The 12,389-nt window shown below is 38.8% G+C and overlaps 1 protein-coding gene across 4 annotated transcripts in view; it reads right to left on the minus strand.

Moving 5' to 3' along the window:
- The window catches only part of LOC129775535 (discoidin domain-containing receptor 2), a 631,586-nt gene that overhangs the window by 249,713 nt on the left and 369,484 nt on the right, over nucleotides 1-12,389 (minus strand). For all 4 annotated transcript variants that reach the window (XM_055780375.1, XM_055780374.1, XM_055780376.1 and 1 more), the window contains one exon: nucleotides 9,471-9,702. In XM_055780375.1, coding sequence (XP_055636350.1) covers nucleotides 9,471-9,702 — 232 coding nt within the window. The remainder of the gene's footprint in view (nucleotides 1-9,470; nucleotides 9,703-12,389) is intronic.

The following is a 12,389-nucleotide window of genomic DNA, read 5'->3' on the forward strand; positions in this document are numbered from 1 at the left end:
AAACAAAAGCAAAACTCATTATAGGCTGAAATATCTTCTCATTTCCCGTCATCCGTAGTAAATTTCCCCACGGATGAAGTTCATGTCCTAGGTGAGGAGTGAGCGGAACAGGCAACACAATAGTCTGCCGGCAGTGGTGCGTAAGACAGCTGCCAGAAGCTAATTTCAGTCAGACCCGATCTGCCCCACCCGAAAAATGAAAACGAGAAAGGAAATATCAACAACTGAATAAATCATAAATTCTTAAATTCGTTCCGCCATGAAAAGCCTCGCCACGCCTGTTTTACGCCGCTATCTTTATCTGACGGTTTATCTTTACAAATACACGGTTTCGTACAGACTCTGCTCATGGAACTACAGTGAGCATCTATCCTTCGACAATATCTTCCACAAAGAGGAAAATTTCATTGAAATTAAAGAAAAATATCATTAGCGTTGGGAACACAAGCAAACGTTGATGTAATAAGAAGACTACGGAATCAAAATCGGAGTTTCCTTTGAGGAATCTCGTGTTCTTGTAGGCGCAGGAAGCATACCAAGAAAATTCGCACACATGACGGAATGTATGGCTGTCTTGAAGTTTCCTTCGCTGTTATTTAATACCCTTTTCCCACCACCACCACCCCGCCGAGGCCGACCCGGTTGGATTCAATTGCATGAGACAGTCCACGGTTCCAAACTCTGTCGGAAGGAACTCCGCCAGCAATTGAAGAACAAATGTGCTTTTGCAATCATGAAAGCGTGTAAAACCGTCGTTTCTTCGCATCTGTTCCAAACATTTGTCCCAGTTCCACCTCTGAATACCAGTTGGCGTGTGAAATGTATTCTGCCGGTATGTTCCGTCGCAGCGGAAGGTTCCCGGCCCGGATCACACACGCACACATAAAAGCGCGCCATAACTTTACTTCGCGAACGGGGGTGGAGAGGTGGCATCACACACGAACAAATCACGGCTGCCATTCTCAGGAAGGATTTATTGTTCTTTGGTGAAATTTTCCAAACGGCGATGGGAAATTGCTGGAATATCCTTTCATTATAGTGAATTTTTAAGCCGCGAGGGCGCTTGTTTGTATCTCGAATCTCCATACCTAAGATAATCGGAAATTCAACACTACGACTCGATCCACGTCACTCCGTAATACATATATAAAGAACACAAACTTCCCAAAATTGTGTTGTCGTTGGCGTCCACTGTAACAAAACAAACCGAAATAACACAAGAAAAACACACCTTCCAAGAATGTTGGAGAAATATCCGCTGCCGGCAGAAAAAAGAGAACCAGTGGAAAGAGGACACTGGAAGTGGGTGGATTACCTAACGAACCAAACGCCACTAGCTAGGATTTCCAGCAAAACAAGCGACCAGCTTCCCAAACAATGAAATATAAGCAATAAAGCCCGCAAAGGCAACCAACGAAAAGAAGGAAAAAATACCTTGGATACAACGTTCCGAAAATGGCTAAATTTTTCCTACTTGTTTCACTTTCTCGCTTGGACTTGTTTTGTTTCGATTACAGAACCGCTTCTTCTGAAACGAAAAGTTCTTTCGGATGTTGCCTTTTTCTCCATTTGACAAGGCTTTTTCTTCGAAAGTTGACCTCTGCAACCCCCCCACCCCCAGCGGACCAAAATGCCAAATGCTCTGAACAAACCCGAATTTCGAGCAGCTTATTAACCACCAAAGTGACACAAAACATAAAGCGGATCCAGCCGCCGGCATAAGGCGCATAAGTAGTCGATTAATTATACCTTGAAAACCGTCGGCGGTCGTTTTTCAAATCCTTGCTTTCTACCTTTGCCCCTAGCCGACAGCTTTTAATGTTCACATCATTATTTTCCCTTCTTGGTTCGATAGAAAATGCCTCACACCTTGCCCTCCTCCTCCCAGCAACTCCCTGCTTGACTTTTCCGATTCATTGAAGCGTGGGGCAGTGGAAACCCGAGTAATTGAATTCGGGTAATTTAAAATTCACTTGTTAAGTTATGACAAATTTTCCAAGCCTTGCGTTTTTCCATCCAACGGCGAGCCGGAGTTAAATTCTTTTGTTTCATCCCCCGGGGCGCGCGCTCGGTTCCATTAATGCCGTTGTTTTAGTGCCGCAGTTGGCAATTATTATGGCTCTCTTTTCATTCTCCGGCGGCAGAGACGAAAGATCAATCGCAGCCCCCACAATGCCGGGGCTCTGCGCTGGAAAATGGCATTGTTGGAAGAAAGAACCTGTAATCCACGAATGTTTTCATTGTAGAAATGGCCAGAAGAAATTAGTTGGAAGTGGAACAGTCCTGTGCTAACGATAAACACATCCGAAAATCAATAACTAGTTAAAAAACAAATTTCTGAATTCGTATGGCACGGGATGGATCTGAAGACAGAGAGAGCGTTTTGGGGTTCATATCTAGGTAGACAAACACATCCCAACTGTGTGGAAAACCAACCATTGCAGCAGAGGAACCGACCAAAAAATAAAATAAAATAAAGGATGTTTGCATAGGACTTTGTGAATCTCAATTTTATCACATTTTCTGGAAGGCTTACTTGGGACACGTGTTTGTCTACCAATATTAGCTTAGCGCGAATAGGTGGTTCGTTATCATCATTATTTGCTGTTTTGTTTCATTTACAATGAATGTGTACCCCCCGTTACTGATCGGAAAAGTAAACCACTTTAGGTAACAAGCAAATTGCTTGAGCGTGATTCGAAGGGATGTTACCGGTGATATAATCCCGAATACGAAGTGGAAGCATGTTTTTATGGGAGTAATGTGAAAGAAAATCGCTGACGCGCTGTCTGAATTTTCCCTCGAGCGATTCTAACTGGAAACTCTGCTCTATTCAGAGCACTAAATGTTCAAAGTGGACGGAAACTTTTTTTGGACTAATTGCAACACATCCAGAGTTGAGTGATTCTTATCATACAGAGGATTTATTCAATTAGAATCGCCTGAGTTCTAGGGGATCAGTAACTAGTTGCTACTATAATCTGTCTGTGAGCAAAAATAGATTAGCGTGATATAGATTTATGATCCAAAATACAACGAATGTTGGTATGCAAAAGAAACGCTATCGCAACAAACGGTTATCAGCATCCTATCTAATGCTCACTATTTGTAGAAGTAGTATTAACTGACGGAACTTTTAGAAATCACGAACGGCAATTTAACGCCCTTAACACGTTTAGCCCCGACCGAAATAGGGGATCGACAATGAACTTTTCGTCAGGCTCGTGTCGGTTCCAGCGAATCGATGGGGGACTTTTCTAAATATCATTTGGTTACTTTGTTGTTGCCGTTCCCAATGCCGACACTCTCCGAAAGAAAAGTCTACTGTCGGTCCGGTGAGATCAGCGCGAAAAATATGAAAAATTCAGTGTCAGTCCCTAGGGACCGACGCGGGGCTTAACGTGTTAAAGTTGATAGGGACATCAAACTTCAAACATCAAAACAAAATGATTTTAATCTGACGCAGACCAAAACGCTTCAAACATGAAAATAATTATTCAAGTCCATGGATTCGTTATCGAACTAAATCGTGAAACACGGACACCCAATCATTTTTGTTTACACAGATGATCAAAATACATTAATGACTCACTTTTTAATTTTATGTGGTTTCCCAACATTCCCATTGATTTTCATAACATTTTTGGCATACAAACCTGTTGCAGACCAATACGTTTGAAACGTGAAAAGAATCATTTGAATCCGCTGATAAAAATACTTGTGAAGTCTCCAATAGTTAAGGTTTAACAGGGATAGAGAAACCTGTGTTTGAACATCCACAAAAGTGAATTGTTTTTTGAATAAAACAAAATTAATCAGTGGGTCTGCGTATCCACATTGGTTGCGTGTTCGCTTACTAAGCGATCGATCAAGAGTTAAAAATTCAGATCCCTCAATTGTCCATCTTTGTGTTGTTCTAGAATAACTAGATCGATCCACGGTCGAATGATGATCGATTCATCCATACAACTGCTCTGCTCTGCAAGAAACATCGGGCTGTTGTGCTATTAATAACCCAACAATGATCAATATCAACTGTCTCCGCTGTCCGGTCTGCTGAACAATGAAAGAACAGAAAGAATACTTTTGCGCCTAAATAGCTTTTGCCGTGTAATGTACAATTTATACAATCCATAAAAACATATAACATGTACACGATTAAAAAACCGGCTCTGTTACAGCCTAATGAGCCTAAATAAACAAACAAATGGGATGAACAAAATAAATGAAAACAATCCAAGGGGTTTGAAGTAGAACCGGATTTAAACTGGTAGGGTAGGGCGGAACAAGTTGGTCATCAGTGACGATATCTTGAAATCTTAGCGTCCAAAAAACTAGCGATCTATGGATGAAAAATAATAGCGAGGTGCTGATGCAAGAAAATAAGCAAATTAGAAAAACTTTGTATTAAGTGGGTTAAAAATACGAACAGTGTGCCGATTTTTCCAAAAATCATATACTGTTTGCGCAAATTGGTTCTAAAAATGGTTAATAATCATGAAAAAAATCGGTTCTAACGTAAAACAAAGGTTTATTGTATGTATTAGTCTTAAATGTTAATGGAAATCGATTTAAAAGTTATTTTTATTCAATTTTCATTAATATTCTTTTTCATATACAGAGGGGCTAGTTGCTCACACAACAGCGGGGCTAGTTGGGCATACGAATAGCACCGTTGTAGAAATTGTTCGCTTGAAAGCAACGCATATAAAATGAGCCTAAATAAATAAACAATAACAATACAAAAATGCATTGAGTAATGTAGCATCAGGGCCTGACAATTTCACTTCAATTAGCACATCGTCACTCAATAATGTGTCTATCGCTTCTCAGAACAGAACCAGAACCATGCAGGCTAAAAATATATCTACTCTCTTTTCACGCACAATAAGAAAAATATCTCGTCTCTTTCGTACATATTCCTTTCATTTCACGTTGATTCCTTTCATTCTGCAAACAAAAGCGACGTTAGAAATCGTCACTTGGAAATTAATTTGAAGCATCCATGTATTCTGGCAGTTTGTATAGAAATGAATGTTTCCTTGTTGCATTCGAAACTTATTCACTGAAACTAATGAAAACGGTGCAGTGAGGGTTGTGTAGTATGCCTGCAGGAGTAATTATTCACCGGCGCTAGTTGTCAGTGTGAAATTAGTGATGAAACGGATAGTGGTTTGGTCGGATACTGGATACCGGTCAGCTTCGAGTCCGGATAGGCGAGTATTCGACAGCCCGATGTTTGTGATTGTGCTTGTTTGTGTGTGTGCACGTGTATTTGTGTGGGTGTTTGTGTATGTTCGCGCGTTTTTTGGGTGTTTGTGTGCGTGTGTGCGCGTGCGTTTGGGCGTGTTTTTTTATGCTTGCATGCAGGTGGGCGCTTTTTTTTATGCGCGGGCATGTGTAGGCGTGTTTGCGCGCATTTGTGCGTGTTTGTGTGCGCGTGTGTACGTGCGTTTGCGCGTGTTTTTTTCTTGCTTGTGTGCAGGTGTGTGCGTTTTTTTGTGCATGGGCATGTGTGGGTGTGTGTACGTACGTGTGCACGTATTTGTGCGTATTTGTGTGCGTGTGTGTGCACGTGCGTGCTCGATTCTTTCCGTGCGTGCGTCTGTGCGTTTGTGCACGTGTATGTGCTTGTGTGTGCACGTTTGTGCACGTGTATGTGCTTGTGTGTGCGCGTTTGTGTGCACCTGTGCGTCCATTTGTATGTTTGTGTGCGCTCGCGTTTTTGTGCACATGTTTGTGCATGTTTGCGCGTGTGTGTGCGTGTTTGTGCACCCAATGGTATGTGCGCGCGCGTGCTTCCGGCGTTGTGTATGCGTTTGTGCGTGCGCTCGCAATTCTGCGTGGGCACGCTGAAAGCGCAGACCTAGTCAAAAATCGCGTAATTTCGAGCAAATCGTGTAAAAAATCGCGTAATTTCAAGCAAATCGCATAAAAAATCGCGTAATTTTGAGCGAATAGCGTAAAAAATATCACGCAAAAAACGCATAAAAAATAATCCAGCATACTTGCAAATAACATGCTTCTTCGTAACATGGAATACATGTTTGATACAGGAAATATAATAAAATGAAGACAGCTCAAATCGGACTATTCTTTTCACTCTTAGAGAGGGTGAAAAACTCGAGAAAGGAATAGTCCAATCTGTGCCGTCTTTCATTTTATTACATTTTCTGTAACAAACATGTATTCCAAATAACAGAGAAACATGTTATTTACAAGTGATTGAAGCATTTTGAACACGGTCCGCGACGATCCATTTTGGTAAAATATAACTTACGTTTGAAAGCAGCAAGCATCCTCTAACATGCGAAATGAAAATAAATATAACCCGTTCAAGCAGTTTTAATCGTCAGTGAAAGCTTCTGCTTTTATACTTTTAAGAGAACGAAAGAGGAAAGGAACGAAACAAAAGAATCAATGTTACTGTATGCGTAGAGAATATTTCGTTTCCACTTCACCCCGATACACTGAAATTAATCCACCGAAAATGACTGTAGTGGAAGTGAGAGTTGTATGAATAAAATTCAATCACATTTATTAGCTTCGAAAATAACTAGCCCTGTGTAGCATACCTGGAGGTTATACAATATACGGCGAACGAGACAAATGTCAAAACAAATGCAAACAAAAAACCGGCTGTGCGTAGAGACGTCGGATAATCGTTCGATTAATTAAAAAAATTCTAGGAGGTTGTGCCCAAGACACGACCGCATTGTTGACGTAGAACTACGCTGTAGTTTAATTCAAGTCGCTTGTTTATAACTGCGAATATTATTTTATAATGTCACGAAATTTTAGAAATGACCATTCTACCAGTTTGATCGCCCTGAAATGTTTTTTTTTGTAGAATCATTTGACGAATATTGTTTGATGATTCATTCTTGTCCTCTCAGAACAATACATGCTCGAGATAAGCGCCGTTATCATCCTTAATGGGGAAAGTTTTACTACTGGCAATCGAAACCAAATAACATACAAAATTCCAGAACATTTACTCTCCTGATGACTAAATAAACGAAATAAACTCTTCCTGTTAATCTCAACAACCGAGTAAGAAAAGAGTAGCACTGCTTCATTATGATCAAGATTAGCGCTAATGCAATCCTAGTTGACGTGAGTTTTGCAACTGGCATGCGAAACCAAATCACAGACAAAATTCCAGAACATTTATTTTCTTGGTGAGCTGACGATAGCCTAGCTCCCCACACAATTGTGTAGCTCAGAACCTTAATGCAATGGCGTCAGTTTGATGCAATTATTGCAATGCTAAAGACATCAGCGAGTCAGTAATTTGGTCGCGTCCACAGCTCAATCCGAAACTAAGACACGTGAGACTTTAAACTTCTTTAGTTTATTCATCTCTAACCTTCAAAAAGGCCATTGGAAAACTTTACACTTACCCAGCAACGATGTTGTTGAGTCGGTGTCCTCACGAAGAATGAAAGTTTGCCTCAGCGAGATCCACTGTTTATACTCTAGGCAAATATTCCCCTTCGTTCTTCTTCTTTTCCTTTTTTCACGGAGATTTTAAGTCTTACGATTTCCCCTTCGTTGCTCGTCCACAAGTTGCTCGTTATTGACAGCTCTGTTCGGGAAAGCACACAAATGAACAGAACAAACGTATGGAAAAATGCAAACGCTTATCCTTATAGTATATGAATTTTAATCATTTACACACCGTGGGATTGTAATGCATAGCATATCAAACAAATCTTAGGGAATTTCCGACTCGATTGGTATGCAAATCGTCAAAATCCGTTCGCGGCAAAAGTAGTTATTGACGTTAACTTTATTTCATAAAAACGTGACCTGTTTTCTGATTTGGCACCCTTATTGAAAGACGTAGTTCTACGTCAAGAATCGAATATCTGCATTTCAATCAAGTAATTTTGTATCTGACGAATTTCACGCCAACTCGTCTTAGGAATTGGCAGCATCAAAATTTAAATTGATTTTTCCCAAAACCGTTTTTTTAAATTCCCAAAAATATGTATGAATAGCCTTTACAATTTTCAACAGGTCGTCCATACATCCAAAGATGGGCACTTTTACAGGGAGTTTTTCGAACAACAACTGAAAAAAATACAACTAACCCTAATTTTGTTTAAAGTCAAGATAGCGATATAGTGTATTCGACAAAGTTTTAGATCTTGTTAAAATATAAATTTTTGGCGAAGACATCAACTTTCTTTCGTTTATAGTTTTTGGAATATAAGTCATTTTTGCATGAAGACTCCTGAAAAAAATAATGTTTTGCTTGTAACATTTTTGTGTGTAAATTCTCACGTTTGAAATGTTCTTGACATGTTTCTAAATAGCGAAAAGTTACCAGAGCATGTAAATTGCGATAATTCATACATAAAAATGTTACAAATTAAACATTAATAGTATTTTTTCAAAGAAAAAAAAAGAAAAAGTTGTTGTTCGAAAAACTAAGTTTTTTTTTGAATTTTGAGTTTTTTCGACTTGTTTTTGGAAAATCTTAACCTCAAAATTATAAGATCTACAAAAAGTTGGTCAGAGAATGAAATGTAGCAAATTACTTAGGTTTTCACTGAAAATTATCAAAGAATTTTTTGGAAAATGGAAAGAGTTGTTCGAACAACAACTTTTCCATTTTTTTTTCTTTGAAAAAATAGTATTAATGTTTAATTTGTAACATTTTTTTTGTATAAATTATCGCAATTTACATGCTCTGCTAACTTTTCTCTATTTAGACACATGTCAAGAACATGTCAAACGGGAGAATTTACACACAAAAATGTTACGAGCAAAACATTTTTTTTTCGGGAGTCTTCATACAAAAATGACTTATATTCTAAAAACTATAAAAGATATTATAAAGTTGATGTCTTCGCCAAAAGTTTATATTTCAACAAGATCTAAAACTGGTTAGACGATACAAAAATAATGATTTTGATTTCGAGTATGAAGAAAAATATTGTTTTCACGTCGAGAAAATGACATTAGAAAAATGACAAAATATGGCAATACTATCAATGTCATTATTGAAGATCTTGAAATTTTTTTTTTATTTTTTAAAAAGTGAGATTTTTTTAATGTACCTACTAAATTTGCCAAACCTATTTATTTTTTGAACGATGTTTTGAATATTCGTTTGAAAATAATTCCGTTGGAACTAGGTTCAAAAAACAGTCGTTCCGGAGTTCGCATACTTACGCGCTTACCTATTTTCAACTGTTGCTATTATTCATAAACTGAGTCATCTTGTTTTAGCAATCACTGTTTTGAACGATATTTTAATTCAATTAATGCTTCCCGGGGTATAGAAAAAGTTGAAGCGCTCCCGTTCTCAACCCACACACAAACCTAGCTTTCATTGTTGATGTAATAACATTATTCAAAATGGAAGTATCGCTTGCATCATAATCATACCTGATTATAATCTCATCATCATTACCCTTCGGCCCAATGTCAATCATTACATCTCTACAACTGTAACTCACCTCGGTGTCCCGGGTGTTTTTCCACCGTTTCCACTTCGAGAATCCCGGTCGCCAATACTCGAGCACGTACGCCTCGGTGTACTCTCGACCTTGGCCCTTGCCGAAGCGGCCTTGCGTTTTGATGGCCGTCACGACATGCATCTTCTGCAGATCGATCTGGAGGTACTCGTTCAGATTGCGCGAGACCATGTGCTTCGGACACCAGGCGCCCCCGTTGTTGTCAACTTTTAATCTGCAATAAAGAAGAAAAAAAAATAACAACGTTCACTGTATTAATCTACTTCATCAAGCAGCTGAGGCGGCGATGATTTAAAGCTGTTTTCCGCTCGAGAGAAAATTGAAGTGCTTTGTCACGAGACGAAGGCGAAAAAAAAAATATTCAGATGAGTAAAAACTAGGAAAGCAATTGAGGGATACTTGGGGGATGCTTTCGCATCTCGGAGACAAGACGAAAGAATCAGCGCTCCGACAGAAGTTCATAAATTTTGCAAACTTTTACTTCGTTATTTTCACCAGAAACAAAAGTTTCAATATTCTACTCAATTTTTGTCGACAACTTTTTTCCGACTGTCTGTTGAGCGCGATTCATATTTTTTTCTCTCGACCCCATCCGTGGCCGGTAGGGATCGAAAGCAGACTTTTTCCTCGAAGGCACTCGGCGCTGAAGCTTCAACCGGAAGAAAATCGGCATTCGCCGAAAGAAAATCTTGAAAAACGCTGAAACGTGTGAAGCGACATGTTCATCATCTTTTCGGTGCCTTTGCGGATTATGCCGAACAAACAGACTCCCGATTAAGAGGCAAGCGAAGCGGATGCTTGGCAGCATTGTAGGATTGTGACATTTTTGTTGACAAAAAATAAGCTTGAATTATAGATGAGAAGGCCGGAATGAGGGAATTTTGCTTGCGTTAAGATGTTTGAAAATAACAGAAACATGCGAGAAGGTATTTCACAGGGAATAGGTGACATAATTTCTTTTCCAAAAAGTGAGTACAATTTTACGATTCTAATAATTAATAATTAAATTTCTACAGAGTTTTTTCAGTTCGGCATTGACAACATGATTCATTATGCAATCCATTTCACTTAAAATACTTTTAATTTATAATCTCCGACAGCTACTCCAGACAATGACTACAATTAACAAACCACAGTTTTTTTTGCTGTCAAAGCTCGTAAAATTCGAATGCTCCAGCTTTGAATTACCAACGCCACGCGGTGCTCGGTCCCAACGTTACAAAGGACCACTAATGGTGTGACTGATGATGCCTACATTAAATGGGGCGGGGCGTTCTTCTATCTGTGCATTAAATTTCATCCCTCAGCTCTCTTTCCGATGGCTAATGATAATGACAAAAAACCTCTGTACGACAATGAAAAAAGTTACTTTAACATCGAGCTCCAGCTCCAGCGAGAGGGCCAGCGAAAAATCAATGAAATATGGTCATTAAATGTTATGATTACTGTGTAAAGGAGGGGGTGGGAGGGAAATTAAATGCGTGGGAGAAGTGTTTCATTAGGGAGGGAGGGAACCTTTCGTCCACAGCGCTGAAGTGTGGCTTCCGAAGAGAGAAATAAAGCTGGGGAATTAGAATGCGCATTCATTAATGTTTCGTGAAAAATAAAAATGTTGATAAGTTTAGTGACGTTCGACTTAAAATTCGGCTAAATTTCAAGATTTGATGAGCACTTAAAAATAGTGTCTACACCCAAACTAGCGTTGGCAGAAAACATGTCATCTTTGGCAGAAATGATGCCATTTAGTGTGCTGTTGAGCCAAATGCGCAAATAATGAGCTATTTATTTTGAAAGCTCCAGTACGAATTCAACCAAGTTAGCTGGCAGGAAGATGTATATTAGACCATCGTCTGTCTCTTCGAACCCCACAACAGTGCTCCAAGGCAAAGCGTCGGAATCCTCAGAACCGAAATCCAAGATTAGGAAAAAAAAACAATTGCTTAAAAATAATTCAAAACTAATTTCAAATGAAAAATGTTTTTATTCTCACCATGCATTCAATGCAATAACGGTTATGTTCCGTTTATGTTTATGTTTTCATAATGAACTTCAAATAATTTTTTTTTTCAACAATGAGTTTCAAATAAATCAAGTGAAGGTAGCTATGTGTTTATAAACTTGATCTATATAAATAAAAATGATTTGCTGTCCGTTCCTCACGATTTTACTCAAGAATGGAGCAACGGATTTAAGGTGAAGGTGGTAGGAAGCCACAAATGGATGCCACCATGCCCGAAAATCAATAATTTGGCGAAACAGTGTGAAGAAAATGATCGTTTTCACACTCTTCCCATCAAGCAATATCAACCAAAATCTAATCGATTCATTGCAAGATATTAATTCTCATCTGCCGTCGCAATGTATAGTGGAAAACGTCGGAAAACTCGAGCTAGTGCTCTGAAAGTTAAATTTTCAATTTTCCGCAATGGTTTTGTTTGCATCGTAATTTTTTCGACACTGATGCCAGACAAAACCACTCAATAAACATTTATTACTGAGTCATAGCGTTTCATGTCATGAAAATCTAGAAAATAAAATTGTGTTGATATCAATACAACTATTATTGTTGCGTTTAATGAGTCAATAATGTAAGTTGTAGCAACTTTAACATTGGCTAAGAAAATTGTATTGCAGAGCTCGGAACACTGCCACGGCAGCCTCAGCTGCCAAAAATAGTAAACGGAAAAGTATTCTATTCAAGTTCTCCCATGTGGATATCTGAAAAAATACGATCAACGAAGGAAAATATTAAGGAATTATCAACAACGAGTTACTGTGCGGAAGAACTGTTAATACCAAAAGAACCCCGATTCGCATGTGTTATAAATTTGCTCATGTTACGTTTGCGTTTTTATATTTGCAATTGTTCATCTGAATACATCGTTCATACATTTTACTTCA

The sequence above is a fragment of the Toxorhynchites rutilus genome, chromosome 3, assembly GCF_029784135.1.
Source record: "Toxorhynchites rutilus septentrionalis strain SRP chromosome 3, ASM2978413v1, whole genome shotgun sequence".
Lineage (NCBI taxonomy): Eukaryota > Metazoa > Arthropoda > Insecta > Diptera > Culicidae > Toxorhynchites > Toxorhynchites rutilus.